A 27,889-nucleotide genomic window follows, 5' to 3' on the forward strand; every position below is an offset into this window, starting at 1 on the left:
GGCGGAGCCTTAAGGGGGCGGGGCCTCTCTTGGTTGGCCGCTTCCGGCTCCTTGAGTCCTCCAAGAGGCCAAGTGAGGCTGTCCCGTGATGCCCTGCGCCTAGGCCGCTCTGGCCTGCAACGTGTATCTGGGGCGGAGGCAGAGGCAGTGGAGTTCGCCGCGCGCGGGTGGGGGCCCCCTGTCTCTTCGTGTACATCTCTCTATCGTTGAGCTTGTGTCCCGCTGGGCCGCCCCAGGCCTCGACATGTCGTACAACTACGTGGTAACGGCGCAGAAGCCCACCGCCGTGAATGGCTGCGTGACCGGTGAGGCTGCCAGGGCAGGAGACCCCGGCGAGGGAGGGAGCTGGTGGAAACCGAGGCCTAGGGAGGCCCGCGGCCCCCAGGCCGCCGGGGAGGACCGGGCCCGGGGAATGGAAGGCGCAGGCGGCCGAGAAACTTCCCGCAGCCCACGACTTTAAAGAAGCTGACTCAACACGCGCCTTTTGGGGAGTAAAAGCTGAGCCTGAGGGTCCCCTTTCGTTCTTGGAGGTCACTTAGCCTCGAGGACAGGGACGGGCCAAGTGGGACAGAGAGTGGAGTGTGAGTTGATTGTTCGCTGTTGCTTGGGTCGCGAGATTGGCCTCGTTGGTTGGGGAAGAGGCGGTGGTGATGGCGACTTTGGGGCAAGAATTTTCATGTAAGAAGAGCCTGGGAGATGCAGGAGGTGGAGGGATGTGAGAAATGTCTGCACTCACCCGAAAGAGAGGAGTCTGCTTTGCCTGAGGCTGTTGTTTACAAGAGCGAGCTGCTGGAGGAGAGGGTTTGGAATGGCCCGGCCCAGTGCTGGGTTTGCCTTGTTTGTTTATGCAAGAATTGTTAAGGACACAAATGTCCAGAGCCCGGGAATAATCATCTTGTACCAAGTTTTAAGCAGGATATGAAGACTTCAAACTTACATGATTATGTAAATCCTAATCATGATTCTAAAAGAAAACTTGTTGGCAGAGTTGGAGGCAGTGAAAGAGTGTGGATGGGGCATTGGTAGACGGCTGGGAGGGCAAGAGGTGCGGACAAAACAATGTTTTACTATAAAGCTCTGAGAATTTTCTTCATTTAACCTGGTCTGTTTGGTAAAAATGTTGTGAAAATTCAGATAAGGACTGAATAGAGATGAACACTTTCTCCAGCTTTCCCTAATTAGAGGACAAGTCTGCCATTGCAATAGGAAAAGTGAAATTCGAGGGCACAGAGCCATCTGAAGGGTTTTCACAGTCATTGTCAGTTGAAGGGCATGCTGCTCTTAGGCCCAGTCCACTTTTTTTAGTTTGATTAGGGAAGGAGCTTTCCCGAATGTATGAAGTAAGACTCTTTGAGGTGCTGGATTTGGTGAGAATGGAGTGAATAGAGGTTTTAGGTATAAGTGTTAGGATTATTTAGGTAGTGTTTTGGCTTCCAAAATTAGAGGATCTGTTCTTTCAGGACACTTTACTTCAGCTGAAGACTTGAACCTGTTGATTGCCAAAAATACAAGATTAGAGATCTATGTGGTCACTGCCGAGGGGCTTCGGCCTGTCAAAGAGGTGGGCATGTATGGGAAGATTGCTGTCATGGAGCTTTTCAGGCCCAAGGTAAGTGCTCTGGGTTGGGCTCAGCAACAAAGGGAGAACCATAGGTTGTAATTGGGTTTACGCTGTTTCATGTCATTGCTTGCTTGCAATGGGTGCAGTAGGACTTAGGAAAGAAGGAGCAGTAGGACTTAGGACTTCTGTTCTTGAATGGCAGATTTCAGTTTACATTCTTATTTAACAGGCATCCAAGAAGTAGCAGGAGGGATTCGCTAGGGAAAAATTTATCAAGTTGACTTCTTTAGAAAGGAATATTAAAGCAGTTTGGAATGTGGGTCACCATGCTGTGGGTCATCATTGTGATTCAGAGAGTAGGGTCTAGAGTTAGGGCAGTCCTGGTTTCATTCCTTATAAAATCCAACTTTTGGTGTCATGTAGCCTTTCAGAGCCTTATTTTTCCATCTGCAAAATGGAGTGATAGTATCTCTCTGTTATTGTGAAGATTAAGTGATTTAATAACACAGGATTTAGCGTATAACAAGCATTCACTGTTAAGACTTATCACATTATTATTATCGTTATTGTAATTCAGGTGTTTTCATCTAAATAATCACCACATTGCTTCATTATGTCTTTAACTGAATCTGACAAGAAAGCAATGGGTTCAAAATTTTAATTTTAAGCCTTTGAACAAAGTACTCACTTTGTTGGAATCTGTGTTAATGAGAAGGACTTTGTAGATCTGTTTGAGCTTCCATTGTTCACATTTTTTTTCTCTCTTTCCAAGTGCTTGGAGGGGATTAGGGGAGGTGTTACTACATTCATCTTCTGAAATCTGAATGGAATAACTGGGATTAGAGGAGGTGGAACTAGACTAATACCGTGTTTGTAGAGCAGAGAGATGGAGACTCGAGAAAGTGGACCAGATGTTTACCAGCTTCAGTTCTGGCCTTCTGTACACACCCTTAGGCGGGGTGTATAACTAATGTGTGTTGCATATTCACCGTGGATTTTTTCTTCAGGGAGAAAAGAAAATTCTTGAAGAACTTAGCATACTTAAAGAAATGATTAAGGGCTGGACAGTTATTCTTGTTTTCAAAAAGGAATCTCTTTTGATAATAAAATGTTGGTTTCCAGGGGGAGAGCAAGGACCTACTGTTTATCCTGACAGCTAAGTACAATGCCTGCATTTTGGAGTATAAACAGAGTGGCGAGAGCATTGACATCATAACTCGAGCCCATGGCAATGTCCAGGTGAGGTGGCTGCTTCCGCCTGATGAGAGTTTTCCAGGTAGGGTTGTCATGATTTGGTGAAGAAAATTAAAGTGCTGGGGCAGCTCTCTCTCTACATGATCAGAGAAACAAGAAAACACTAAGGACTTCTGTAGTTTACTCAGAGTCCAGGGGACAAGGTAATAATTCATTGAGATTCAGTGTTTTGCAAAAAGGCATGGGCTGACATTTGGGCTTCCTGGCATGTCAAAAAGATGCCACTAGTTTTAGTACCACTCCTAAAATCACCCTGGGAAGGTGGTGGCCAGTGTCGTCTGTTACTCTAGGTTCTTCCCTAACCCCAGTTTTATTTCTCAGGACCGTATTGGCCGCCCCTCAGAGACAGGCATTATTGGCATCATTGACCCCGAGTGCCGAATGATTGGCCTGCGACTCTATGATGGCCTTTTCAAGGTTATTCCATTAGACCGGGACAATAAAGAGCTCAAGGCCTTTAACATCCGTCTGGAGGAGTTGCATGTTATTGACGTCAAGTTCCTATATGGTTGCCAAGCACCTACCATCTGCTTTGTCTACCAGGTACGGGAGAAGGAGGTTTGGCACAGTGGGCATTCATTTTGACTAATCAGAATGTCTGGATTTCGTGGTAGGGTAGGCAGAAGTGTTGAATGTATTTGTTAGCCTGAAGTGTTTTGAATGATATAATTAATATGTGTCAGATTTTGGTTGCATCTTGAGCGCAGTAGTACTTACTGTGGAGGCAGGAAGCAGTCTGGGGCTTGTAGCAGGTTTTAATCCTGAGATTACACTCTGGTTGTGGGCCTTGGAGATTTTATAGGGTGACCCAGTTTATACTTTGTCTCTTACTAGCATGCCAGAGGATTATTAAAACTTAGCTGTAGAGAAATGATTTGGAAATTGCCTTTACAAGCAACGAGAAAATGTCTTGAGTGTGCTTTATATGTCTTCCCAGAAGTGCGTTTTGTTGATGAGCACTCACTTTCTGGTGACTGCTGGCTCTTGACTTCTATTTCAGTCTGTGCCTCAGACTTTAGCAGAACTGATCCTGGGCAGCTGTTCACTAGGCCAGATATGTTAAGGGGGGTGGAGCAGGGTGGCAGAGCTCATATCTTGATAAAATTTCAGCCTTTGAACAAAGGGCCTTACAGCATGAGGTTATTTCACTAGCATGTAGTTGAATAAATGATGGAAGGAAACTTAGTCCAACTACTGTATGTGGACATATGAACACTTTGATAGCTGTGTTAATCTTTTTTACAATACCAATATCAGAAATAAAAAGTTAGAATTTCTCTCCCTTCTTTAGTTCTGTAAATATCAGGTCATTCAAACACTGATGTCGATGTTTCAAGACTGACTGTGGGCAGCCTCAGGGCTCCTGGTTGTGAAGGATCTTATTTTCTTATGTATGTGTCAGAGGCCCAGATCCAAATTTATGGTGAAGTTGAGTCTTACCCATAATCACTGATGGGAAAACCTTTCCTCAACTAAAAATCAGTTTTTCTCCTGTTTTATTCACTAAAGTCAACTTGAAAAACACCATGTTTTGAAAGGTAGTCATGCAGAGTGCTTCAGGAGTTGTAACAGTGATTAAGATGCGGGCCCTGACCTGAAACCCACTGTCAGATTCCTTCCATAAATTCTTAGACCCTGGTGTGGCCTTTGATGAGGCCGTCCCCTGGGGCCATGCCGGCTCTTTTAGTCTCTTAAAGGTGACTTGGACAGTTCCAGGACTGAAGTGAGTCGTGATTCAGAAAGGGTGGGAGGGCAGGGGATGGTGTTGACAGGGGCAGGACTGGAGGTTTCGACTAAGTTCAGAGGAGCAGCAGGCTCTCTTCTCTCTACTGTCACCCCACCAGAATGCTTCTGAGAATTGTATGAAACAAATTTGAAATTTTTGTTACATGTATGTAACTTCTCATGTGTTTTTCTCTTTAGCTGTTTGTAAGTTCATTGAAGACAAGGAGTATCGAATATATATATGTTTACGTATATATATATACACACACACACATATACATGTATATCCTATACATACACATACAAACACACAAATGTACACATATGTACGTTACGTCTCTGTAGTGGTTCATGCAGTGTGACAAGTTTACCTTTCTAATTTTTAAGCCTTGGTTGATTCAGTTGCTAGAAGCCTTTGGTCTCAGTCGCAGTCTCCCCAGACCATAAGAGGCTCAGCTGGGGGCTGTCGGCATGCTGATGGATAAAGATGGGAAGGCTGGCGTGGCAGGAGTGCCAGATGCTGGATGCTGGTAACCTGTTCCTTTCAGGCCCCCTCCAGGGTTCACCCTTCCTGGGGGTTAACCATTTCACCTTTCCCCATCTAGGACCCTCAGGGGCGGCACGTGAAAACCTATGAGGTGTCTCTGCGCGAGAAGGAGTTCAATAAGGGCCCTTGGAAACAGGAAAACGTAGAAGCGGAAGCTTCCATGGTGATTGCAGGTTTGTTGGGGGATTTGGGAAATGTGCCTCCACCCCAGGTCTGGGCCAATTCCCTATTATTCCTTCCTCACCTTCTCTGCCCCTTCATCTCAGTGCCCAAGTGCTATTGAGCACATGCATTCTTTAGCACTCCCTCATGTCTCCTGTCTGTAAACGTGCTTTCCTTTGCTTTTTGCATTTCTATCTTTGGGTTGTCTTGTTTTTTACTCTTCCCAAAAAGTATAGCTTTATTTGCGGTAGAGGGGTTAACCATAAAACAGTGAGGTTGATTTGCAGAGTGACATATGGAAATTAGTTTCATTATTTTATGTTTGCATGTAAAATTTTTAAAATCTGAAAAGGACCAGTAGAGCTTATCTTATCTGGCTCCTTTATTTCATAAATGAGGAAAACAGGACCAAGGGACTTGCCCATATACCTGTACCTCACTGACAGAGCCTGGGCTGAAATCCAGACCTCTTTGCTCTCTGTCCTGTTTTCTTCCCCTAATGCTGTTGTGTGTCTCACCTAGTAGGTAACAGTAGGGAAGTTTAAAACTCTTAATTAGCTCTTCTATATGGTAGCCCTGAAATGGGGGAAATTAAGCTAAGGAACAAGGGGAAAAAGTAAAAGCTTTTAGTTAGAAAGGATCTGAAGTTTAGAAGAGAAATGGGAAGAATGCGTATGGAAAAACACTGGGAAGACTGCCCACACCTTGAGTCTCAGAAACATTGAAAGAATGGCAATAAAAATATTCCCAGGAGTGGAGGATGAGCAGCCTAAAATTTCTAAGACTGGAATCTCAGAAAAGGGCTATCATGTTCCCTGGACTTTGATGTCTAAAATAATGATCATCTTAAAGTTTGCCTCAGAGATAACTGATCAGTGCCCTTGCTGCCTCAGGGTTTTGCAAGTCCCAGATGCTGAGCATTCTAACGCCGCTCTTTCTCCTGCAGTCCCAGAGCCCTTTGGAGGCGCCATCATCATTGGACAGGAATCGATCACCTATCACAATGGTGACAAATACCTGGCGATTGCCCCTCCTATCATTAAGGTGAGCAGCATTCTTTTCTTTTTTTTCTTCCCTTGTTCTTACTGCCCCCTGAGCCCTGCCCTCCCCCGACCCCCCCCCCCGCCCTTTCTCTCCATTTGTCAAAAGGAGATTCACAGTTGTCTGTCACTAAGTTATTCACTATGTATATAAGATACTTTGTTGGTCAGTGGGAATACAAAGAGGGATTGGTTTGATTTTCTTACAAAGAGCTTGCTTCCTTGCTAAGGAAGAGAAATGATAATCAAAGTTGGTTTACCCTTTCTGCTGTCTGGGGCAACTTTAAGAAGGGAAAAATTTCACAATTCTATTGAATGTCAATGTTTTCAGAGCTTAAGTCATGTAAAGTAATATAGTGAAGAAATATATATAGACTTAAAAAATTAGCCATAAAAATTTCAAGCTTTAAAATTTCAAGTTATAAAAATACACCATAAAAGCTTAATTTTATTTTCTTTTCTGAAAATAAATAAGAAAATCTATAGTGACATTCATGATCAGAGGTAGTTAGTGATAGTGAGGATAAAAACAAAATCTGTGGTAGTATCCACAGTCCAGTGAATACCTACAGCTGCTTCCTATTCTGTCTATTTCTGTTTTTTTGTAGAATAATACGTAAATAAGCATTTCAGGTATATTGAGCTCCTTAGAACATTGTCTTCAAAATAAAAATGTCCCCATTTTCAGTCATACATGTAATGTGAACTGTGTGGATACCTTGCTCATGAAGTGGCTGGGTTTGGAAAAGGAAGTGGTCCTCTAGGATTTGAACTCTGGTTGTGGAAGACACTTAATCTCTAATGACTGTATCTTCTCTCTTGGCAGCAAAGCACAATTGTGTGTCACAATCGTGTGGACCCAAATGGTTCCCGCTATCTGCTGGGAGACATGGAAGGACGGCTCTTCATGCTGCTTTTGGAGAAGGAGGAACAGATGGATGGCACTGTTACCCTCAAGGATCTCCGTGTGGAACTCCTTGGGGAGGTAGGCCTTGTCCCTACTCTGCTACATTCTCCTAGAAGCCTAGTGACCCCAGATGTGTGGTCCCACACTGCAACTGGGAATTACCGAGCAACAACAAATGCTCAGTGCTACTATGGAAGTTGGTTTTAGAATGAGTAGATTGTAGAGAATCTTACAAGCAGTGGGACACTACCTCAAGTATTAAAAGGAAGAGAAACAAAAGGATAAAGTGTAGAATTAAAGGTTAATCTAAGACTGATGTTCAGTTATGGGAGGGGGTTCCAAAAAAGTATTGTTAAGAGCGATGCAGTGAATTTTAGTTGAGCGGTCTCTAGCTATTTTGAGCAGACTGGAACTGTTGGGATTGAAATGATCATGTGGAGCAGACACCTGCAAGATAAATTAGACTTTTCTGACTGTAGGGATGTGATAAATAGTCACAAACTTCGTAGATTTAGGAACATTTGTTGAGTGTGATTGAGGATTTGAAATGGAGAGCTGCTTTGGGAATCATGGCTGCAGTTGTGATTTTTCTCAGCACATGTCTGAGAAGTGGGTAGGACAGTGTCTGGATCCCACGTGAAGTTCATTCTGATGTCTTTCACGCTGTTGATTTTATTCTAGACCTCTATTGCTGAGTGCTTGACATACCTCGATAATGGTGTTGTGTTTGTTGGGTCTCGCCTTGGTGACTCCCAGCTTGTGAAGGTGAGAAGACATTTTCTTTCTGGCTTCTCTTCAGCTGTCTTCATTGCTGCTACTTTTTTTTTTTTCATTGCCTCATCATCAAGTGTTTCCTGTGTTTAGTGCCTCTTAGAATTTCTTCAGTTCATAGGTATTCCTACTATTCAGCTTTCTCCTTAGTTGATTTAGCATCCTACCCTGACTAGCTCTTTGTCCTAAATGTTCATTCAACACGTATACTGTGGAAAAAAAAAATGTGATGATGAGTGTGTATATGTCCATGTATGACTGAAAAATTGTGCTGAACACTAGAATTTGACACAACATTGTAAAATGATTATAAATCAATAAAAAATGTTAAAAAAAAACAAAAAAACAAGTATACTGTGCAAGGTGCTGTGAATACAATGATGAACAAGACCCAGCTTCTGCCTTCAAATAGGTCATAGTCTAATGCACTTGATCCCTTCTAGAATATGAGAATTTTGGACCTTCTCCGCAGAGAAATGCATGTAAACATTTTACGTTAATTTCCAAACTGCTTCTTTGAAATCCATCCATGGATGCCAGATTAGAAATCCCTGGCTAAAGGTCACCAGCCATGTTCCTTAGTCAGCATTCCCCTTCTAGAAGGATCTAATAAGGCACAAGAAGGGTGGATCTAGTAAGACTGAGTTTCTTTTGGATGAGAGCTATCTCTTTACGGTAGGTCTATATCATTCCAGGACTAACGTTGTTCTTTCTTTTTTAGCTCAATGTTGACAGCAATGAACAAGGCTCCTATGTAGTGGCCATGGAAACCTTTACCAATTTAGGACCCATCGTGGACATGTGTGTGGTGGACCTGGAGAGGCAGGGGCAGGGACAGGTAAAGGGGTCATCCTGGAAAGGGATAGTAGATACGCCCACACAAACTGTGTCCTCCTGGGTTAGCAAAGACTTATCTAGACTGGGGAGTGTGCACTGCAGATAACCTTTAAGAGCCTCACTCAGTAATTCTAGTGATGCGAGGATAACTGCCATTAATTGAGTGCCTATTTTCGTCTGCCAGGCGCTTTATGTACATTATCTAAAATCACACAAGCACCCCTGTTAGACATTTCAGAAGTGAGGAAACTGAGGCCTCAGAAGGATTAAGTAACTTGTCCAAAGTCATATAACTACTAAATGGCAGGTGTGCCTGCCTCCAGATCCTGTGTTCTTTCTAGTGAACTAGGTTCCCAGGGTAGAAGCAAGCTTGCTAAGAGCAGTGGTAGGAGCTTTTTGCTTCTTGGTCTAGGATATCCTGTCTTCTCAATAAATTTGGGAGACTTTGAAGATCAACTTCTTCTAAGTCTGCGTCTTCAAACCTAGCTCTACAACAAAGAGGCCTTGGGTTTAGGTATCGTTTGTTTATTTTCTGGGTGTCCATCTAATTGTTCTAGTTTCTGTAAGGGATTACTTAGAAACCTTTTCTCTACTTGCAGCTGGTCACTTGCTCTGGAGCTTTCAAGGAAGGTTCCTTGCGGATCATCCGGAATGGAATTGGAATCCACGAGCATGCCAGCATTGACCTACCAGGCATCAAAGGTAGCCGTTTGATGGACATAGGATGCAGACCTTATTTGAGTGACCCCGGGCTTTGGCCTCATTACTTGTCATGAAGACACTTGGGTGGGAGCTAGAGGAAAGCAGATCAAATGAAGAATAAAGAAAAAAAAAAGGTCATAATGACAAATAAGTGGTAGAAGCTTAAGTACCAAAGTAAACTTAAAAAAAGAGAATATTATTGCCCCAAATGAGTAATGGAGTAGAAGAATGGGGAAGGAAAAGATTACAAGTTAAATTTAATGTTGTTTATATAAAGGAACTGCTAGAACCTCTAAAGAAAGAGGAGATTGAAAATATCATGTAAAGGTAACTTTTAGAACGAAAATACAAATCTTGCTAAATTCCAAGATAATTTTTATTTATTTATTTTAATAAAAAAGATCAAAGAAAGACTACATAGCAGAGGACTTTTACAGTATATATACAGTAAACATAACCTAAAAAAAATGACGGAACTGTTACCAAACATCTGTATGAGTATCTGTGTCTGATATATCAGATATCTGATAGCAGTAAATGTAAATGGGCTAAACTTCACCTAAAAAAGATAGTCAAGTTGGATCATAAGGCAAAATCAACTCAAAGTAGTATAGGAAGCACATCTAAAAAAATGTAATTCAGAATATTAAAAAAAAGAATGAGAACAGATTAATAAAGAAATAGAAGTTTATAAATTAGGAAGAGATCATAAAACTACAAAACCCAAGAGAATCACCTGAAAAACTAGACTATAAGAATTCATTAAAGTAGGATATAAAGTTAGTGTACTGAAATCAACAGCTTTCGTGTAAAAACAATTAGAAGGTATAGTAGAGGGAAAGAAGCAATTTACAATAGCAATGAAAAGGTAAAATACTGAAGGATGAACTTAACAAGAATTGTGCAAAATCTATACAAGGAAAACTTTAAAATACTCTTGAAGGATTAAAAGGATAGATTGATTAAATGAAAAAGACATGCCAGGGTCTTTTAAGTCAACACATAAAGCTTTTCTGTCTTTGATTTTTATGTTTAATGTATCTCAATAAAAATAATCAGTTTTATTCCTTGACCTGGACAAGTCAAAGTCTGAATGGGAAACAGAATAAGCAAGAAAAGCTAGGAAAACTTAAAAAAGAGTAGTGAGATGGGTTTAGTCCTACCAGTTATTAAAACATACTATTAAACCTTAGTAATTAAAAGTGTGGTTTTGGTGCACAAATAGATAGGAGTCCCATGAGCAGATTCAAATGTCTAGGAATGGACACAATTATATGTGGGACTTTAGTGTACAACAGTAGTGGTATCTCAGTTCAATGAGATAAAGATGATTCTTTTTAATAAATGGTGTTGGTATAACTGGTGTCATTTTGGAAAAGGTAAGTTTGGGTCCATCATACTGCACAATGTATATGTTGTTAGAATCTAAGTAGATCAAAGACTTACTGTAAAAAATGAAGTCATACAAAAGAGGAAAGTTGGTGAATTCCATTCTAATTTTACAGTGGGGAAAGTCTTTCAAACTATGACCCAAAGCACAGAAACCAAAAAGATTGATAAATTCAACAACATAAAAATAAAATACATCTGCATGGCAAAAACAAAACACTATAAGCTAAGTTGGAAGAAATGGCAAATTGGATAAAAGAGTTTATAGTTCATATTGTAGACAAAGGCCTAATCTCCCTAATTTATAAAAAAATTTCTAGAAAGATCTCCAAAATTCCTCCCCCTGAAATGGCAAAGTACGTGAACGGACAGGTTAACCAGCTTAACTTGTAATAAGAAAAATACAAATCAAAACAAAATAGTGATACCATTCTTTACTAGGTGACCAGAATCCAAGTTTGATAACACATTATGTTGGTGAGGCTGTGAGGAAATAAGTATGCTCATTGGCAATATCTACTGAAACTATAGCTGCATTTAGTGATTTACCCAGCAACCCCAGTTCTGGGCACCTACCCCACAGACCATCATCTATGTAAAATGACAAATACGGGATTTTTCATTGCGGCATTGTGTGTTACGACAGTACACTGGAGAAGTGTCCATCACTGGGGACTTATGAATAAACTGGTACATACATACAATTCGATAGCATGCAGATGTCAAAAACAAGGAACTGCTGTCCTGTAAGGGCTCAGGCATATGTTAGATGACAGAACAAGGTGCAGTTTGTGATGAGCTATTTTATATTTATATCGGTTTACAATACAGCATTTACCTATTTCAAGTTAAAAAAAATGGATAAACAGGAATCTGTTGTTGATTACTTATTTTGGGGATATGTTGGAGGGAGAGGTACAGAGGTGAGACTTTTGTATTAAGTATTTTAAAGGTAAATTTTGATTTTGAGTCATGGGAATGTATTCTCCCATCCAAAGTCAAATGAAAAACTTTAAAATATCAGGCTCAAACAGTTTTGAAAATGTCTTAACTTCTTCAGAGTCTTAAAGTTAGGGACGAATAGAGAGGCTCTTTTAACTCAGGATGACTCCAAATTTCTTGCTCTTCCTGTGGGATTAGGCTGCTCTTTCCTTAGACAGAGAGCGAGGAGCTGAGTGTTGGCCTTTACTGTGCATCTTAATCCTTGATCTTTGTTCCAGGCCTCTGGCCACTGCGGTCCGATCCTAACCGGGAGACTGATGACACTTTGGTGCTCTCTTTTGTGGGCCAGACAAGGTAAGATGAGTCTGGTGCCAGCTCCGGGTGCTCATGTGAAAGTTGCAAGGTGTGGAAGCTGGTCTGGCTGACCCAGCCCTCCATTCTGCTGCAGAGTTCTCATGTTAAACGGAGAGGAAGTGGAAGAAACTGAACTGATGGGTTTTGTGGATGATCAGCAGACTTTCTTCTGTGGCAACGTGGCTCATCAACAACTTATCCAGGTAGTAATTGAGAATAAGGCAGGCCCCATTTACTTGAATTTGACCTAGAGTGCCATAGAGAGCACCACTGGATTTTAAGTCAATTTTTATGGCTCTAAAATTTAAATTACCTGGTAGCCTACTACTGAGAGCAACTTAGCTCTTTTAACTTTGGGATTGTTCCTTTTGGCCTTAATTTTCCTTTGCAAATGTATGTATGGTTGGTTCCTTGTATTGGTGGGTTTCGCATACATGGATTCAACCAGCCGTGGATCAAAAATGCTTGGGGGAAAAAAACTCCAGAAAGTTTAAAAAGCAAAACTTGAATTTCCTGTACACCAGAAACTATTTACACATTGTTTACATTGTGTTTACAATTATTTACATTGTGTTAGGTGCTACAAGTAATCTAGAGATGCTTTAATGTACACGGAAGGATATGAGTAGGTTATATGCAAGTACTACTCCATTTTATATAAGGGACTTGAACATCTGTGGGTTTCGGTATCTACTGGGGTCCTGGAACTACGTCCCTGCAGATACGGAGGGATGACTGTATATTGTATTCATTCATATTTTCTTTTATAGACTCGGATCTTTTATATGTATATATATATATATGCGCATATATATATATGCGCATATATATATATGTGTGTGTATATATGTGTATATATATGTCCATGTATATATATATATATAAGCATATATATAAATGATGTGTGTATATATATACACACATGTGTATATATATATGAATGTGGGTATGTATACACATATATGTGTTTTTTTGGGCGGGGTGGATATTCTTTTAGCATGTATTATATCCTGTCTTCTGAGACACATTTTCCCCCCTCATTACAATAATAATAATAATGCATACTTATTTGGAAAATATTGAAAAGCGCAAAGAAGAAAAAAATTAGTCATATGCTAGCATCCATATATAAGACTTTTTGCAGCACTTTCAAGATACTAATTATTATATCCAGAGCTCTAACTCTATTCCAATCTTTTTTCTGAATCTGTCTGTGATATGGGTGTCAGCCTTTTGGCAATGGTTAGCCGCGAGAGCCTGCTTTCTCAGCACCTCCCAGTGGCCCGGCAGTCTTTAGGTTTGGAGTGACTAAGATGCTCCTTGGTTTTTTGCACACTCTCCTCACCTTTTGAGCTGTTCTCCACTCTGACCAGTGTCAGTTTTTGCCAGTGGTGGATAAAGCAGTTGAGGGCTTGAGGATTACTGAACTGTCTCCATCTTTTTATCCTCTTCTTCCTTTTAGCCAAGAGGCAGTGGTGGATTTGGTAAAAACCAGAAGGAAGGTTCTGTCAGTTTTTGGAACAAGTGTGGGAAGTGCCCAGATCCTGACTCGTTGCTTTGTCCGTGTTTTCTAACTAGTGGCTTGAAGACTGGCCCCAGCTCACATCTCTTATTAAAGCGCTTCCCTCTCTAAATAGAAACTCAATTTTGAGAAGTAAGATGTATTAATATGTAACAGCATTATCAACCTGCTTTTTGTTTTATTTCAGTAATGAGATAAATGTATAAAATGTATTTTAATACAGTTTTGTAGCTTTTACTAAAGAATTCTATGCAGTTTTAATGGTTAGTATGGAAGAACTTTGATATTTTAGAGGTCTGATTTTTGGGTTGAGGGAAATGGCTAGATTGGTAGTCAGAGGGTCTCACTCCATTGATACCTTTCCACAGGGTGCAATTTGTGTTACCCAGGTCTTACTCAGAATGAAACAGGCCTTCTCTTTTGCTGGCTACAGGTATGTAAGCTGTCAGCTGCCTTAAGCCAGTCTTCAGGGCTTCAACTAAAAATAACATCTTCACATAACTAATCATTGCAGGACTTTGGAAAAATGAATCTGCGTGGCCCAGGAGGACTGACTGAGCTTATTCTTCGGGTCCCACGAGGGCAGTGCTTGCCAGCTTTCCTCCCCTGTGTAGATCCCAACAGGGGCCTGGAAACATTGCTCTTCTTTCTCTAGATTACTTCAGCATCTGTGAGGTTGGTCTCTCAAGAACCCAAAGCTCTGGTCAGTGAATGGAAGGAGCCTCAGGGCAAGAACATCAGTGTGGCCTCCTGCAATAGCAACCAGGTAGTGGTAGCCGTGGGAAGGGCCCTCTACTACCTGCAGATCCATCCACAGGAGCTCCGACAGATCAGGTGCGTGCTTATCTCTCTGCTCTTTTTTTCCTCCCCTGTTCTCTGAGACGTCTTTGATCCTTGGATTCCTCCCTCTGCCATATTATTCTTTGTTCAGCCACACAGAGATGGAACATGAAGTGGCCTGCTTGGACATCACCCCATTAGGGGACAGCAATGGTCTGTCCCCTCTTTGTGCCATTGGCCTCTGGACAGACATCTCGGCCCGTATCTCGAAGCTGCCCTCTTTTGAGCTACTGCACAAAGAGATGCTGGGTGGAGGTGTGTTTCTTTCGAGGACCTGGGTTGGGATCAGAGTCAGAATGTGGAACAAGAGCTCAGTGTGCCTCTTTCCCACAGAGATCATTCCTCGTTCCATCCTGATGACCACGTTTGAGAGTAGCCACTACCTCCTCTGTGCCTTGGGAGATGGGGCACTTTTCTACTTCGGGCTCAACATTGAGACAGGTGAGAGTAGCACTTCAACTGAGGGGCCCTTTGGGTTATTGGAGTTGCTGGCATCAGGGTGCTGCTCTTGAACCTTCACAATCCAGCTGTTTGTCCTGTTTCCTCTCCTTCCTTTTTTCTCCTGATGCCATTCTTTCTGTAGGCTTGTTGAGCGACCGTAAGAAGGTGACTCTCGGCACCCAGCCCACGGTATTGAGGACCTTCCGTTCTCTTTCTACGACCAACGTCTTTGCTTGCTCTGACCGCCCCACTGTCATCTACAGCAGCAACCACAAATTGGTCTTCTCCAATGTCAACCTCAAGGAAGTGAACTACATGTGTCCCCTCAACTCAGATGGCTATCCTGACAGGTGAGCCTCTTTTCCTTTCCTCAGCAAGAGCCAGTGATTGAGGGTCTTGTGATGTTTTCCTCAAACCCTTCCCCTCCAGCCTTTCCCCGATGTCAAAGTCAGTGGATAGCTGAGATGGGACATGTACAGCAGAGAATCTTGGCTGCATAGTAGAAATACCTGGGAAACCTTTGTTAATGTACAGATGGGTTTTGAATCCTTCTTAGAATCTGACAAAAATGGAATCCTGAGTAACTTCTCAGGTGATTCAAATGATTCAAATTAGTCAAGTTTCAGAACCCCTGATTTAGGGCTCATCATTTATTCCCCTAGAACAGGAATTCTCAAAGTGTGGTCCCTCAGCAGCAGATCTGGCACTATCTAGGAACTCAGTAGGAATGTAAATTCTCAGGCCTCACCCCTGGACCCACTGCATCAGAAAGTCTGGGGGCAGGCCCAGCAGACTAGTTTAAAGTGCCCTCCAGTTGATCCTGATGCCAGCATGGTTTGATAGTTTCCACTGTTCTGTATTCTAATGCTGGACTTTAGCATAAATAAATAGCTCTTAAAAATCTTAGCCTAGGCCCAAGCAGATCAGTTAAGCAGGAATATCTCAGGGGTCAGACCAGGCATCTGCCCTAGGTGTGTTTTAGCATAGAGTCGTAGTTGAGAACCACTGCCCTGGAGTAAGGTAGTATAATTCTGCCTTGTTTTTCTTCCCCTCATGGAGTTGCCTCATAGAATCCTTTCCCTCCTTGGGTCTACTCAATCTAAACCCAGAACCTTCTTTCCAGCCTGGCACTGGCCAACAACAGCACCCTCACCATTGGCACCATCGACGAGATCCAGAAGCTGCACATTCGCACAGTTCCCCTCTACGAATCTCCCAGGTGAGGGCAGCATACGGGAGCCGCAGAGGGTGGTGATCTGGGAGTTGGCGTGGAGCGCTTCAGACTTGTCCTGAGAGGCCCTGTTGTTCCGTACTCTCTCTCCAGGAAGATCTGCTATCAGGAGGTGTCCCAGTGCTTCGGGGTCCTCTCCAGCCGTATTGAAGTCCAGGACACGAGTGGGGGCACCACTGCTCTGAGGCCCAGTGCCAGCACCCAGGTAAGGGCAATGGACAAAGAAAGATGGCGTGAGAGCAGGGGCATACTTTTCTGTAATGAGTCAGATAGTTAGTATTTCTGGCTTTGCAGGTCATCTGGTCTCAGTCACAACCACTCAACTCTGCCATTGTGAGAGCAGCCCTGATAGGTGGGCATGACTGGGTTCCAGGAAAACTTTTAACAAGCAGTGAGCTGGATTTGGCACCCTCATTTAGAGGATTGAGAAGACCCTTAAATGAGCAGTCAGTGATTTTGCTCCTCCTTGCAGGATATTTCTTTTTCTCATTTAAAAAAAATATTTTTAAACTTTTTTTGGGGGGGTGTAGGTAATTAGGTTTGTTTATTTTGTTTCTTAGAGGAGGTACTGGCGATTGAACCCAAGACCTCGTGCATGCTAAGCATGTGCTCTACCACTTGAGCTGTACCCTCCCCGCTTTTTCTCTTGTCATCAGTTTGGGTACTTTGGGTCATGTGTGCATAACAGTGTAGTATAAGAGGTAAGAGCATGGGATTTGGAGTTGACAGAACTGGCTTCAGAGTTTCTTGCTAGCTATGTGACCTTGGGAAGGTTTAAACTTCAGTTTTCTCATCTGCAAAGTGATAGGAGAATCTAGTGCTGCACATTATAGAATCAGTGGAGACGTTAGCTGATCATTTTATCCTGTGTTTTCTCTGCCTTTCTTGCTCCCACGTATCTGGTATGGCTTCTTCCCTTAACCCAGAGCAGAAGGTCATTTTTCTTTCTATTTGAAGTGCTCTCCTACTCTCCCCGTGGAGAGGGTGGAAATCTGTCCCTTTATTCATTCATCTGAATTTCTCCTTAGCTTGATTGATGTAGCATCACTGTTTTAGTGCTCTTTAATGACTCTCAGATTCTTGTGGTATTTTGGACTGCTGTATCAGTTCCATATGGAATTTGGATCCGTATCCTTGGCCCCTGTGTCCTCTCTGAAGCTCTCTGTTCTTTGGGCTCTGTGTAACCGGCCAGCCTTAAGTTCTCATTCAGACTCATCCCCTGTTCCCTGACCCTCTCTCATCCTCACACTGCTGCTCCCAGCACCCATTCTGCTTTTGAGAGGGCTGATGTGTGTTCTCTCTGTTCCCAGGCCCTGTCCAGCAGCGTCAGCTCCAGCAAGCTATTCTCCAGCAGCACAGCCCCTCACGAGACCTCCTTTGGAGAAGAGGTGGAGGTGCATAACCTCCTTATCATTGACCAGCACACCTTTGAAGGTGCAACTGAGCTCTTTCTGTCATTCTGTACCTATGTCCTCCTTGAGTTAGGCTCTTCTGGGCTCTGATATACTCCAAAATCTGATAGACATTGGCAGACCATTCTAGGAGGAGAAGTAAGGGGTGGGGCCTCTGAGTGGACTGTGAGACGAGAGTGCTGGGCATCCTCATGTCAGAATGAGCTTGCGAGGAGACTGGAATAGCAGGAGGCAGATGCCTCCTGTACTTTGCTTCGAGCTGAGTGAGGGCCTCACAGAAGCACACAAGTGCGCGTGTGTGGGGGTCGTCATCCAGTCACCTCTCTGCTACTCTCCTTCTAGTGCTTCATGCCCACCAGTTTCTGCAGAACGAGTATGCACTCAGCCTGGTCTCCTGCAAGTTGGGCAAAGACCCCAACACATACTTCATCGTGGGCACGGCCATGGTGTATCCCGAAGAGGCAGAGCCCAAGCAGGGTCGTATTGTGGTCTTTCAGTATTCAGACGGTAAGTGAGCACAGTCTCCGGCTTTTGGGAGATTTGAAACTGGGGAAGTCAGCAGGCTCTTAGGTTTCAGCCTCAGTTAAGGAGAAGAATTTGGGTTGATTTCCTGTGACTCAAGGTGCTTCTTTTAAGCTGTTGGTGGTCTGAATGAGTTTTGGAGTGTATGAGCAGAGGCACAAAAAAAATCTATCATGTGTTTCTTCCTTTTTCACTCTTCGAAAGGAAGAAAAAAAGGGGAGAAGTGAACTATGGATAACTGGTGACCAGAACAAGAATTAGGAATCTTATTAGGGAATCCTTGGTGTGTTTTCCACTGGGCTGCTCAGCCTTTTAGGTCCTTTACCCAGCATCAGTGCTTTTTTTCTACATCTTCTCTCGTTTCTGCTACCCAGGATAGTTCTAAAGACTAGCTCTCAGCCCCGAAATCTCAGATTAGATGGCTAGAAATGAATTTGGTTTCCATCTTGACAGAGACATCTGGAGTCTCAGGGCGAGGGCACTGTCTGGGATCACTGCTCATTATGTTGGGGCTCATACTTGGGTGGTGGATAACCCCCCCTATTCACTGACTCTATTTCCTGCTTTCATGTGAGTGGTTTTAGGGGCAGAAATTAGAACTAGAGGGAAAATGGAGATTCTTTTGATTCAAGTGTGGGCTCATAAGGAAGACTCAAAAGTATCATTTTTCCCACAGGAAAACTGCAGACGGTGGCTGAAAAGGAGGTGAAAGGAGCCGTGTACTCCATGGTGGAATTCAATGGGAAGCTGTTAGCCAGCATCAACAGCACGGTGAGGCCCGTCCCACTGGTGTCGTGCCTCGGGTCACACACCATTGTTCACAGAGTATTTTTTCACTTGTTTCTGGAGCTGCCTGTGTATCAGATTTTAAGGATAACAAAGTAGTGGGTATGGAGGATGGAGCTGGGAATATGGGGAGCTGGAGTTAGACCAGACCCCAGACTTGGTTATGTCAAGCCCCATGTGTATTATCATCCTGAGCGCTGTGGGGCTGGCCCCTGTTCTCAGAATGGGTCATGGCATGAGACTGTTCCATCTGTATGGAACAAAATGAGTCAAACCAGGTTATCCTGAGTGCATCCCTGAAATACCAGTCCTGTGAAATATTCCACTTCCCTTCTGGCATGATCCCCTCCTCCCTCGCAAAAAATATTTTTTAAAGTAAGTTTCATGGTCAGACAGATTTGGGAAATGCTGCCTCCTGTCTCCCCCTCTTGGAGCTTCACAGTGCATCATAGCATGTTAAAGGTTCTGAGACGATCAGGAGTAAAGAAGCATTATGTAAATGCTTTGAATTGAAGGTTTCTAGACGTTCATTCAAAAGATACTAACTGAACACTTGTAGTGTACCAGGCACTGTTTTGGTAGTTGGAAGACTACCAAATGTAGCAGTAGACAGAATGGACAAAGAGTTACCCTTCTGGGGCTTGTGAGCAAGTAGCATGCATGTATGTACCGGGGATGATGAAAAATACATGGTGAGAAATAAAGTGGGCAGGAAGCTGGAGGCGGGCCAGAGCGCGCGTGGGAGGGCAGAGTTGCTGTTTTGTCACATGGTCAGGAGGGTCTTATTCGTACAGTGACGTTTGGGCAGGTTCCTCAAGGAAGGGAAGGAGCAAAGCGTGCCTCTGTCTGGGAGAAGACCAGGGCCAGGAGTCCGGCAAGCCTGGTGTCTGCATGGGAGGGTGCTGCTGGGTGCTGCTGGGTGCTGGGAGATAAGTCAGAGAGGCAGCCAGGGGCTAGCACATGTGGGGCCTGATTGGCTGTGTGTGTAAGCCCTTCAGGGTTTCCTCTGAAGGTGATGGAAACCTCTGGAGGGTTTGAGCAAATGAGTGACATGATGGAGTTATATTTTGAAAAGCTCATTTCACATCTTGGAAAAGACTGTAGGGGACCAAGGGTTGAAGCAGTGAGATCAGTTAGGAGGCCCTTGGGGTAATCCAGACAGCAGCTGATAGCCGTGGGGAGCAGAGTGCTGATAGAGGAGGTGAAGTGTAGTCAGATTCTGCAGATTCTGCTGTATCAAGGGGCTTCCGTGATGGATTGAAGGTGGGGTGGGAGAGGAGAATAAAGGGCTAGGGTTTTGGCCCAAGTAACAGGAGGGGTGGCGTTGCTCTTTACCGATAGGGGGAAGACTGTGAGTGGAGCAGGTTTGGGGGCTAAAGGAAAACTTTGTTTACTCAAGCCTCTGACACCACATGTATGGGGTTTTTACCCCCACACCAACCAGTTTTCCAACTAGATGTCCAATAATTGAATTGAATTCTGGCACTAGCTACCCAGAGTTAATGTCAGACTTCACAGGTTTAAGGGCTCTGTCCCACAAGACTGCCCTTATTTCAGACCTCAGTCCCAAGTAATAGGTACCCGAACTTGCCCAACTTGCCTACGAAGTTGGAGGTTCCCATGACCCCCACCCCTTTAGATTTGATAGTTGGCTGAAATGAAACATTTACTTAGATTTGTTTTCTATAAAGGACAGACAGATAGCCGGGTGAAGAGATATATAGAGCAAGCCCTAGAAGGGTCCTGAGTACAGGAATTTCTGTCCTGGTGGAGCTGGAGTGAGCCACCCTCCTAGTACATGGCTGTGCTCACCAACCTGAGAGCTCTCCGAGCTATGTCCTTTTGGAATTTTTATGGAGGCTTCGTCACATAGACATGATCTATCATTAATTCAATCTCCAGTCCCTTTTTCCTCTCCTGGAGGAGAGGAGGGTGGGGCTGAAAGTTCCAAGCTTCTAATCATGGCCGGGTCTTTCTGATGACCAGCCCCCATCCTGTTGCTATCCAGGAGCTACAGATAGCCACATCATTATAACAAAGAACTCCTATCACCTAGGAAATTCCAAGGGTTTTAGGAGCTCTGTTGCAGGAACTGGGGGCAGAGAAATGTGTATTTCTTCTTGTGTTGAAGAGGGGAAGTCAGAGGTTTGGCTTTGAAAATGCTGAGCTTCAGTAGTCATCTTAGTGGAGATGTCAGGTAGGTAGCTGAATGAGAGAGAGAATAGGTTCTAGCAAGAGGTTGGCTGGAGATACCAGCGTGGCAGCTGTTGGGTGGCGTGGAAAGCTGGAAGTCTGGATGAGATACCTGGGATCAGCTGTCTGCTGAGAGTGGGGAGAGGAGAGATCTGAAGACTGAGCCCAGGGGCCCTCCAGCCTTTGAAAGGTGGGGCGAGAAGGAGGATCCAGCCAAACAGAGAGGAGGCGACTAGTGAAGTAGGAGAGCAACCGAGAGAGAGAAGCTTTCTGGAAGCCAATGGAAAGAGAGCTTCAAGCAGGAAGGAGCTGATAAACTGCAGGTGCTGTCAGTACGTCAGGTAACATAAGGATCAAGAATCAGCCATTGGTTTAGCTCTTCTGGTTGAGTCGTGGGGATGGAGACCTGATTGAAGAGGGTTCGACCAGGACTAGGAGGTGAGGACAGCTAGTGTTAGGAATCCTTTCCAGGGGTTTTGCGGTGAAGAAGAGAGTAATGGGGTAACTACAGGGAGTGTCAGGACACGAGAGTTTTGAACTCTTTAAGTTAGGAAATACTGCTGCAGGTTTCTCGCTGATGGCAGTGGTCCGTCAGGGAAGAGCCACTGGAGCCATGTTTTGAATGTCCGAGAGAGATGGAGTGCACAGTGTCGGCCTCAAGATGGTGGAAGTAGGTGGAAATCCTCTTCTGACTGTGTCCGTCTTCTGTGAAGTTGCTGAGAGGAAGGATGGAAGAGGCGATACGAGAGTTGTAAGGCGAGGGAAGGAGGTCTGAATCCGTTTCAGGACCTGAAGAGTAATGGACTAGGAACAGGCAGTTACTGAGAAGTACAGGAGCCCACTTCAGGTGCGTGGTCTTGAGGTTAAAATGACACCTGTCATCCTGGTTGGTTGTTTTTCCTCAGCTTGTAGTTGAAGATTAGAATTTCACCAAAGTCTGGTTTTGCTGAGTGAGCATGATCAAGGGGGAAGGGGGCTGAGAAGCTGTGAGACCAGGGTTGTGGTGCTGGACTCGGCGTCTGAGAAGTGGTGAAATTGGGGCCCCAAGATTCTGGAGTTGCTTTTAATGACACGCTCTAAGGGTGACCATAGGAATGGGCAGGATGGGTGGGGGAGAGAGGGTCAGAAAAGGTCAGAGATCAGGGTATTGGAAGGCTCTTGTCAGTGAATATTAACGTCACCAAGAATTACAGGCATGTTGTGTGGGGAGAGCGTGGTAGGTAGGGGTGGAGATGAGTGCCTCCAGGGGTGACAGCGGTAGTGGTCTGGTGGTGTCAACTTCAGAACTGGCATGATTGGGAGGCAGACAGGATAGAATTTTGAAAGGGCCGGCAAGATGCTTGGAGGCTGCCTTTCCTCCAGTCCCAGTGTATGAAGGACAGTCGGAGAGAGAATTGCCACGTTGAGAGAGCCACAGGGCCCTTTGAAAGACCCACATTTCAGTTAGAGTGACAAGGGACCAGCTAGAGAACAGGTTGCCCCTGAGTAGTGACTGTATATTCCAGAGGGTACAGTGAACAGATGCAGGAATTGGGGAGGGGTTGGATGTGAGGTGGGATTACGGGATGTCCATTGCTGTCTAATAGAATTAAAAGAACCATATGTGTAATTTTAAACTTTCCAGAAGCCACATGAATAGAAGTAAAAAGCAGGTGAGATTAACTTTAGTAATGTATTTTATTTAACTCAGTAGATCTAAAATTTCAACATGTAGTTAATCAATAGAAAAATTAATATAAAAATTTTTAGTGAGATATTTTACATTTTTATCTGACTTCCAAATCTGGTGTGTATTTTTTACTTAAAGCACATCTCAGTTTGAGCTAGCCTCATTTCAGGTGTTTGTAGCCATGTGTGGCTGGTGGTTACCACATTAACAGTGGGGGTCTGGGACCTGATGGGCTGAGAGTGGGAGCCTTGGATTTCGGTGGTATCTGACCTTGGTCTTGACTATCGCCATAGCGGAGGGGAGGCTGGGAATATGCAGAGGGACGTGTGGGGTGTGTTTCCAGGAGTGTGCTGCACTCCTGGCTCCTTCTTCACTCCACTCTTAGAGGTGTGGAGGCTCAGCCAGGCTGGCCTCATCCCAGATTGGGGTGTTCTGGGCACCCTTGACCCTAGCGGTAGAGGTGTGGCAGCCATTGTAATTTGTGGATGGCTCTTGGAGTGCACACTGGAGCTAGGTTTCCTTGGGCACACCTTGAGAAATCATGGCTTAATGTGTTGTCCTGGAGTTTCCGGATGTGCAGAGGCCGTGGGGGGGTTGCCTGGACCCTGAAGTCTCTGCCAGGGCTGTGCTGTGCTGAGCATCTGTACGTCTGTCTGCTGGTGATAAAGTGTCTTCCTCCTTTTGGAGAGGTGCTCACCACTGAGGAAACACTGCGTCGAGGGGAGGACGCAGACTCTGGTGCTTCAGTCCTTTGGTCTCTGTTGGACTCTCCCCTTTGGTTTTCTTTGCTTGTTGCTTTCACATCAAAAGGTGCCAGGAATGTGTGAGTTTTGAGAAGGGTTCAGAAAAGGCAATCTGTATAGGAGGGATCTTGTTCCATTCTGGTCAGGAAATTGGAGATGGATCCTCTCTTTCCGGAGATATTTCTATAGGTCAGCTACTGAACTTCGGGCACAAAACCATCTTTTGTCACATCCATAGTGTTACTTGTATTACTGTTTATTTTATATTTTTCTTTACTCTGCCTCTTTTTTTTATGTGAAGGGAAACTTTGTGTTATTAGTTTCATGTGCTCACTCTGTTTTCATCTTTCGTGAATATATAACATTGAAATAAACAATGTTCATCCAAGTACCACACCAAACCACTGTGCATCCCACATTGCACTCCTGGGCCCCTTGGGTTGAGAGAAATGCAATGCCCGTCCAGGTGCGGCTTTATGAGTGGACGACAGAGAAGGAGCTTCGCACCGAGTGCAATCACTACAACAACATCATGGCCCTCTACCTGAAGACCAAGGGCGACTTCATCCTGGTGGGCGACCTGATGCGCTCGGTGCTACTGCTGGCCTACAAGCCCATGGAGGGCAACTTCGAAGAGGTAGTTGAGGGAGGGGCAGGTTTTTTGCTTAGGCTGGGCCCCCTGCAGGTGTCTCTCTCTGTGTGAGGGATAGTCAAGCCCGGTGGGGGCAGAAACGTTGTCCCTGGAGCATGCATTCTGTATCCATTAAGTATTTTTAGAGACCTTCAACTCTGTTTCTGGGCACTTAAAACCAAATTGGCTGCATTGGCCAGAGACTTGGTGGAGAATCTCTGTAGAGGGGCAGTTGTTAGACATGGGACAGGGCAGGCTCTTGGCCACGTCCCAGCACTGCTCATTGTATTTCCTTTTGTATCTTGTCTATTTCATAAGATTGCTCGAGACTTTAACCCCAACTGGATGAGTGCTGTGGAAATCTTGGATGATGACAATTTCCTGGGGGCTGAAAATGCCTTTAACTTGTTTGTGTGTCAGAAGGATAGGTGAGTGACCAGCTGTGGGAGTGGTTGGTGGGGGGCAGCTGGAGCCCCTGGGTGCGGTGGATGACGTGTGGGGGTTTGGGGAGAGTCGGGGGGCGGGTCCTCTCTCAGACTCAGTTGCTTCTCTTTATAGAGGTCAAGTGTTTTCACGAGAGAATCAGACCACAAAGATGAGCCTTTTCTGGCGTGTCCTCCGCTGAGTGTGTGGGCTTACCAGGGAATCTGCCCGCTGCACGCGGTCCTTGGCGAAGCCCCGTGGCGGGGACGGGAGGTTTGGGTGGTGAGTTGTTGCACTGCCTTTCAGCGCTGCCACCACTGACGAGGAGCGGCAGCACCTTCAGGAGGTCGGGCTCTTCCATCTGGGCGAATTTGTCAACGTCTTTTGCCACGGCTCTCTGGTTATGCAGAATCTGGGCGAGACCTCCACCCCCACACAGGGCTCGGTGCTCTTCGGCACGGTCAACGGCATGATTGGTAAGGGTGACCCCTGCAGGCGTAGTTCCCTACAAGCATCCTTCCTGAGATCCCCGCTCCATCCTGAGGGGTGAGGGGAGAGCGGGGCTTTGTGTTTGTGGAGGAGCCGCCTCGTGCTGCGGCCTGGGCAGCCCTTGGCCTTGCTCACCGTGGGCTCCGGAGCACCCTGCAGCTCCCTGCTCCCTCTGCTTCTTCAGGCCTGGTGACCTCGCTGTCAGAGAGCTGGTACAACCTCTTGTTGGACATGCAGAATCGACTCAATAAAGTCATCAAAAGTGTGGGCAAGATTGAGCACTCCTTATATCCTTCCCGGGGCGCCCCTTGCTGGGAAGCACGTCCTGGCACAGGCAGAGCACAGCATTACCCTGAGCAGCTTCTGGAAACTACTGTCAGCTTAGAAACTGTCTTGACTAAGTTCCTGGGGGAAAAGGCTTTTTAAAACTTTTTCTTATTGAAAATTTCAAACACAATAGTAGAGAGACTAGTATAATGAATCCCCAAGTACTTACCACCCAGCTTCACTGGGTCATCTTGAAAATGGACATTCATGTTCCTGAAATGTATCTGCCTCTGGCCTTCCTGGTGTCACGTGTCAAATGCAAATGTAGATCACAGCTTAGGAACATCCTTTCAGAGATCTTGTTGGAGGCAGCAGTGTCTGAGGACCCTCGCTAGAGAGGCTAGCAGAAGAAGAGGGGAAAAGAGAAGAAACTGCAAACTCCAGAAGCCCAGGGAGCAGCCCCCCGGGACACCCAGGATCCAAGTACTGCTGGAAGTCTGTTACAGGAGAAAGATAAGGAGCCCTCAGGAGGTGGGAGGGGCTCCTGCTGTGAGTCTGTGCGGTTGGTCACGCTCTGTTACAAGCAGTATGGCCGAACTGTAGCCAGGGAGGGAGGGGACAGGCCGATGGGTGGTTTTCTGCTAACCAGCAGGACTTCGGACACACTTCTTGTCTCTCTGAGCCTTAGTTTGTTTATCTATGTAGGCTAAGGCTAGAGTGGTTCTTCCCAAGCAGACATCTGATTTACCTGGAGCACTTGTAAAAATAACATCCAGACAGATCCAGGCTCTGCACCAAGAGTCTTAGCTGTGTTTTAAACAACAGATTTGTTTTGAAGATTATCCTATTTGAGAACCATTTAATTAGGTGATGATTTTGCAGGTCTTTCAATTTCAAGACTGTCCAAAAAGTGGTGTGATTTTTAATTGAAACTGTTGTTTCCAATTCTCATCTTGATGATTGCTTTAGATCGTGGTTACTCAGAAGTGGGGATGACTCAGGGTAAGGGTATCTATTATTTCCAAATAATCAGTATGTTCCTTAACTCACCTGTCCACCTGGAGATCCTTTCATACTGAACGAAAGACAGAACCAGCCACAGGCTTCATCGATGGAGACTTGATTGAGAGTTTCCTGGATATAAGCAGGCCCAAGATGCAGGAGGTTGTGGCAAACCTACAGGTGAGCTGTGCAGTGTTCAGTCCTGGGTCAGTTACGTGAGTCCGTTGCAGGGTCAGGTGTGCCAGGAGACCATTAGAACTCCAGTGCCTCCCCTCTGTTGAGTCCCACACACCAGCAGGCCTTTTAAAGTTTTCTTCTACCCATGTGGGAAGGTGGAGTCTGAGGGCAGGGAGATGTCTCTGGAGCTCCTGGATCCCCCTACCAGGCACCGGGCACTGTACTTGAGCAACGAGGGCATGTTTGGGTGTGTCTGGGATCTCTGCCAGACCCACAGGAAGGGGGCAGGGTCAGGATCCTGCAGGGAAGAGAAATTTCCACAGTGCTGGAGTTTGGGGTTATTGCTCACTGGAGATGGTGCCTGTGAGGAACATCCTGGGGGAGGGGAAATTATATACCAGGTGGCAGCCTCCAGGCGGCTTTGCTATCATCAGACCATGCTAACCTGTGACCCCAAGGAGAGGTGTGGGCTTCCAACGATGAGTCCTTCCTCCCTGCTGGGGAAGTGGTGGGGTGGGGCGCCTCCTTTGTGGGCATCCCTTCCCCAGGGGAGGGAGAGCACCCCCTCGGCCCTCACAGCCACCCCTCCCTCATTGCAGTATGACGACGGCAGCGGAATGAAGCGGGAGGCCACCGCAGATGACCTGATCAAGGTGGTGGAGGAGTTAACCCGGATCCACTAGCCCAGGGCGGGGACCCCCCTCTCCCAGACCCTCTCTGAAGGCTTTGCCCTCCTGCTCTCCTCCTCCTCCCCTGCCATTGTCTCCTGGCTGCCCCAGAAGCCACAGCCCACCTTTGTGGAAATGGGGATTTCGTAGAACTCAAACCAGTTCACTGGAGACCTGGGAAAGGGCTGAAGGTGAAATATTTTCTCCCTGGATTTTTACCAGTCTCATGTGATTCTAGCCATCACCTTGGGCCACCAAGCCTTGACTGGTGTAGCCAGTTTTCCTCCTTCCAGGGAGCGATTTTGCAGCTCTTTGGCTGAAAGGAAGCGCTGTGTGTGTGTGTCTCCCACACTCATGCATTGTCCTCTACTATCTTTTTATTTAGGTTGGGGGTGTGGGGAGGTTGTGGGTAGGGCGGGGAAGAGGGGCGGGAGGGGTTCGTTGTCTTTGAAGTGAGAGCTTCCTTTGCTTTCTGCTATTGCCTCTGAGAGCTTTGGGTCTGGAGGCCTGACCACCAGGCCGTGGGCTGCCTGAGTATAAAACCTGCAGATGGTGGATGATCTCCAAACCACAGCCTTTTTGTCTCTGAGGAACTGCCTCCTTCAGAGGGAAGAAGGTGGGGGGACGTGAATTGGTGGTTAGTTTTTGAGTTTTACCAAATAAAGTAGAGTCTAAGAAGAAA

The 27,889-nt window shown here is 45.2% G+C and overlaps 1 protein-coding gene across 1 annotated transcript; it reads left to right on the plus strand.

The window, feature by feature from the left end:
- The first annotated feature begins 111 nt into the window (after nt 1-111).
- Nucleotides 112-27,889, plus strand: DDB1 (damage specific DNA binding protein 1). The gene is made up of 27 exons (XM_010986985.3): nt 112-305; nt 1,461-1,609; nt 2,684-2,800; nt 3,137-3,358; nt 5,146-5,260; nt 6,196-6,293; nt 7,116-7,274; nt 7,878-7,961; nt 8,689-8,805; nt 9,404-9,506; nt 12,116-12,191; nt 12,286-12,394; nt 14,369-14,547; nt 14,645-14,808; nt 14,887-14,994; nt 15,137-15,344; nt 16,118-16,213; nt 16,319-16,430; nt 17,536-17,659; nt 17,980-18,144; nt 18,836-18,930; nt 24,017-24,187; nt 24,500-24,609; nt 24,911-25,080; nt 25,278-25,380; nt 26,419-26,542; nt 27,139-27,889. Exons 1-27 carry the CDS (start codon nt 245-247, stop codon nt 27,220-27,222), a joined length of 3,423 nt encoding a protein of 1,140 aa, XP_010985287.1. The 5' UTR covers nt 112-244; the 3' UTR covers nt 27,223-27,889.

Source organism: Camelus dromedarius, chromosome 12 (assembly GCF_036321535.1).
Source record: "Camelus dromedarius isolate mCamDro1 chromosome 12, mCamDro1.pat, whole genome shotgun sequence".
In the NCBI taxonomy this organism is placed as follows: domain Eukaryota; kingdom Metazoa; phylum Chordata; class Mammalia; order Artiodactyla; family Camelidae; genus Camelus; species Camelus dromedarius.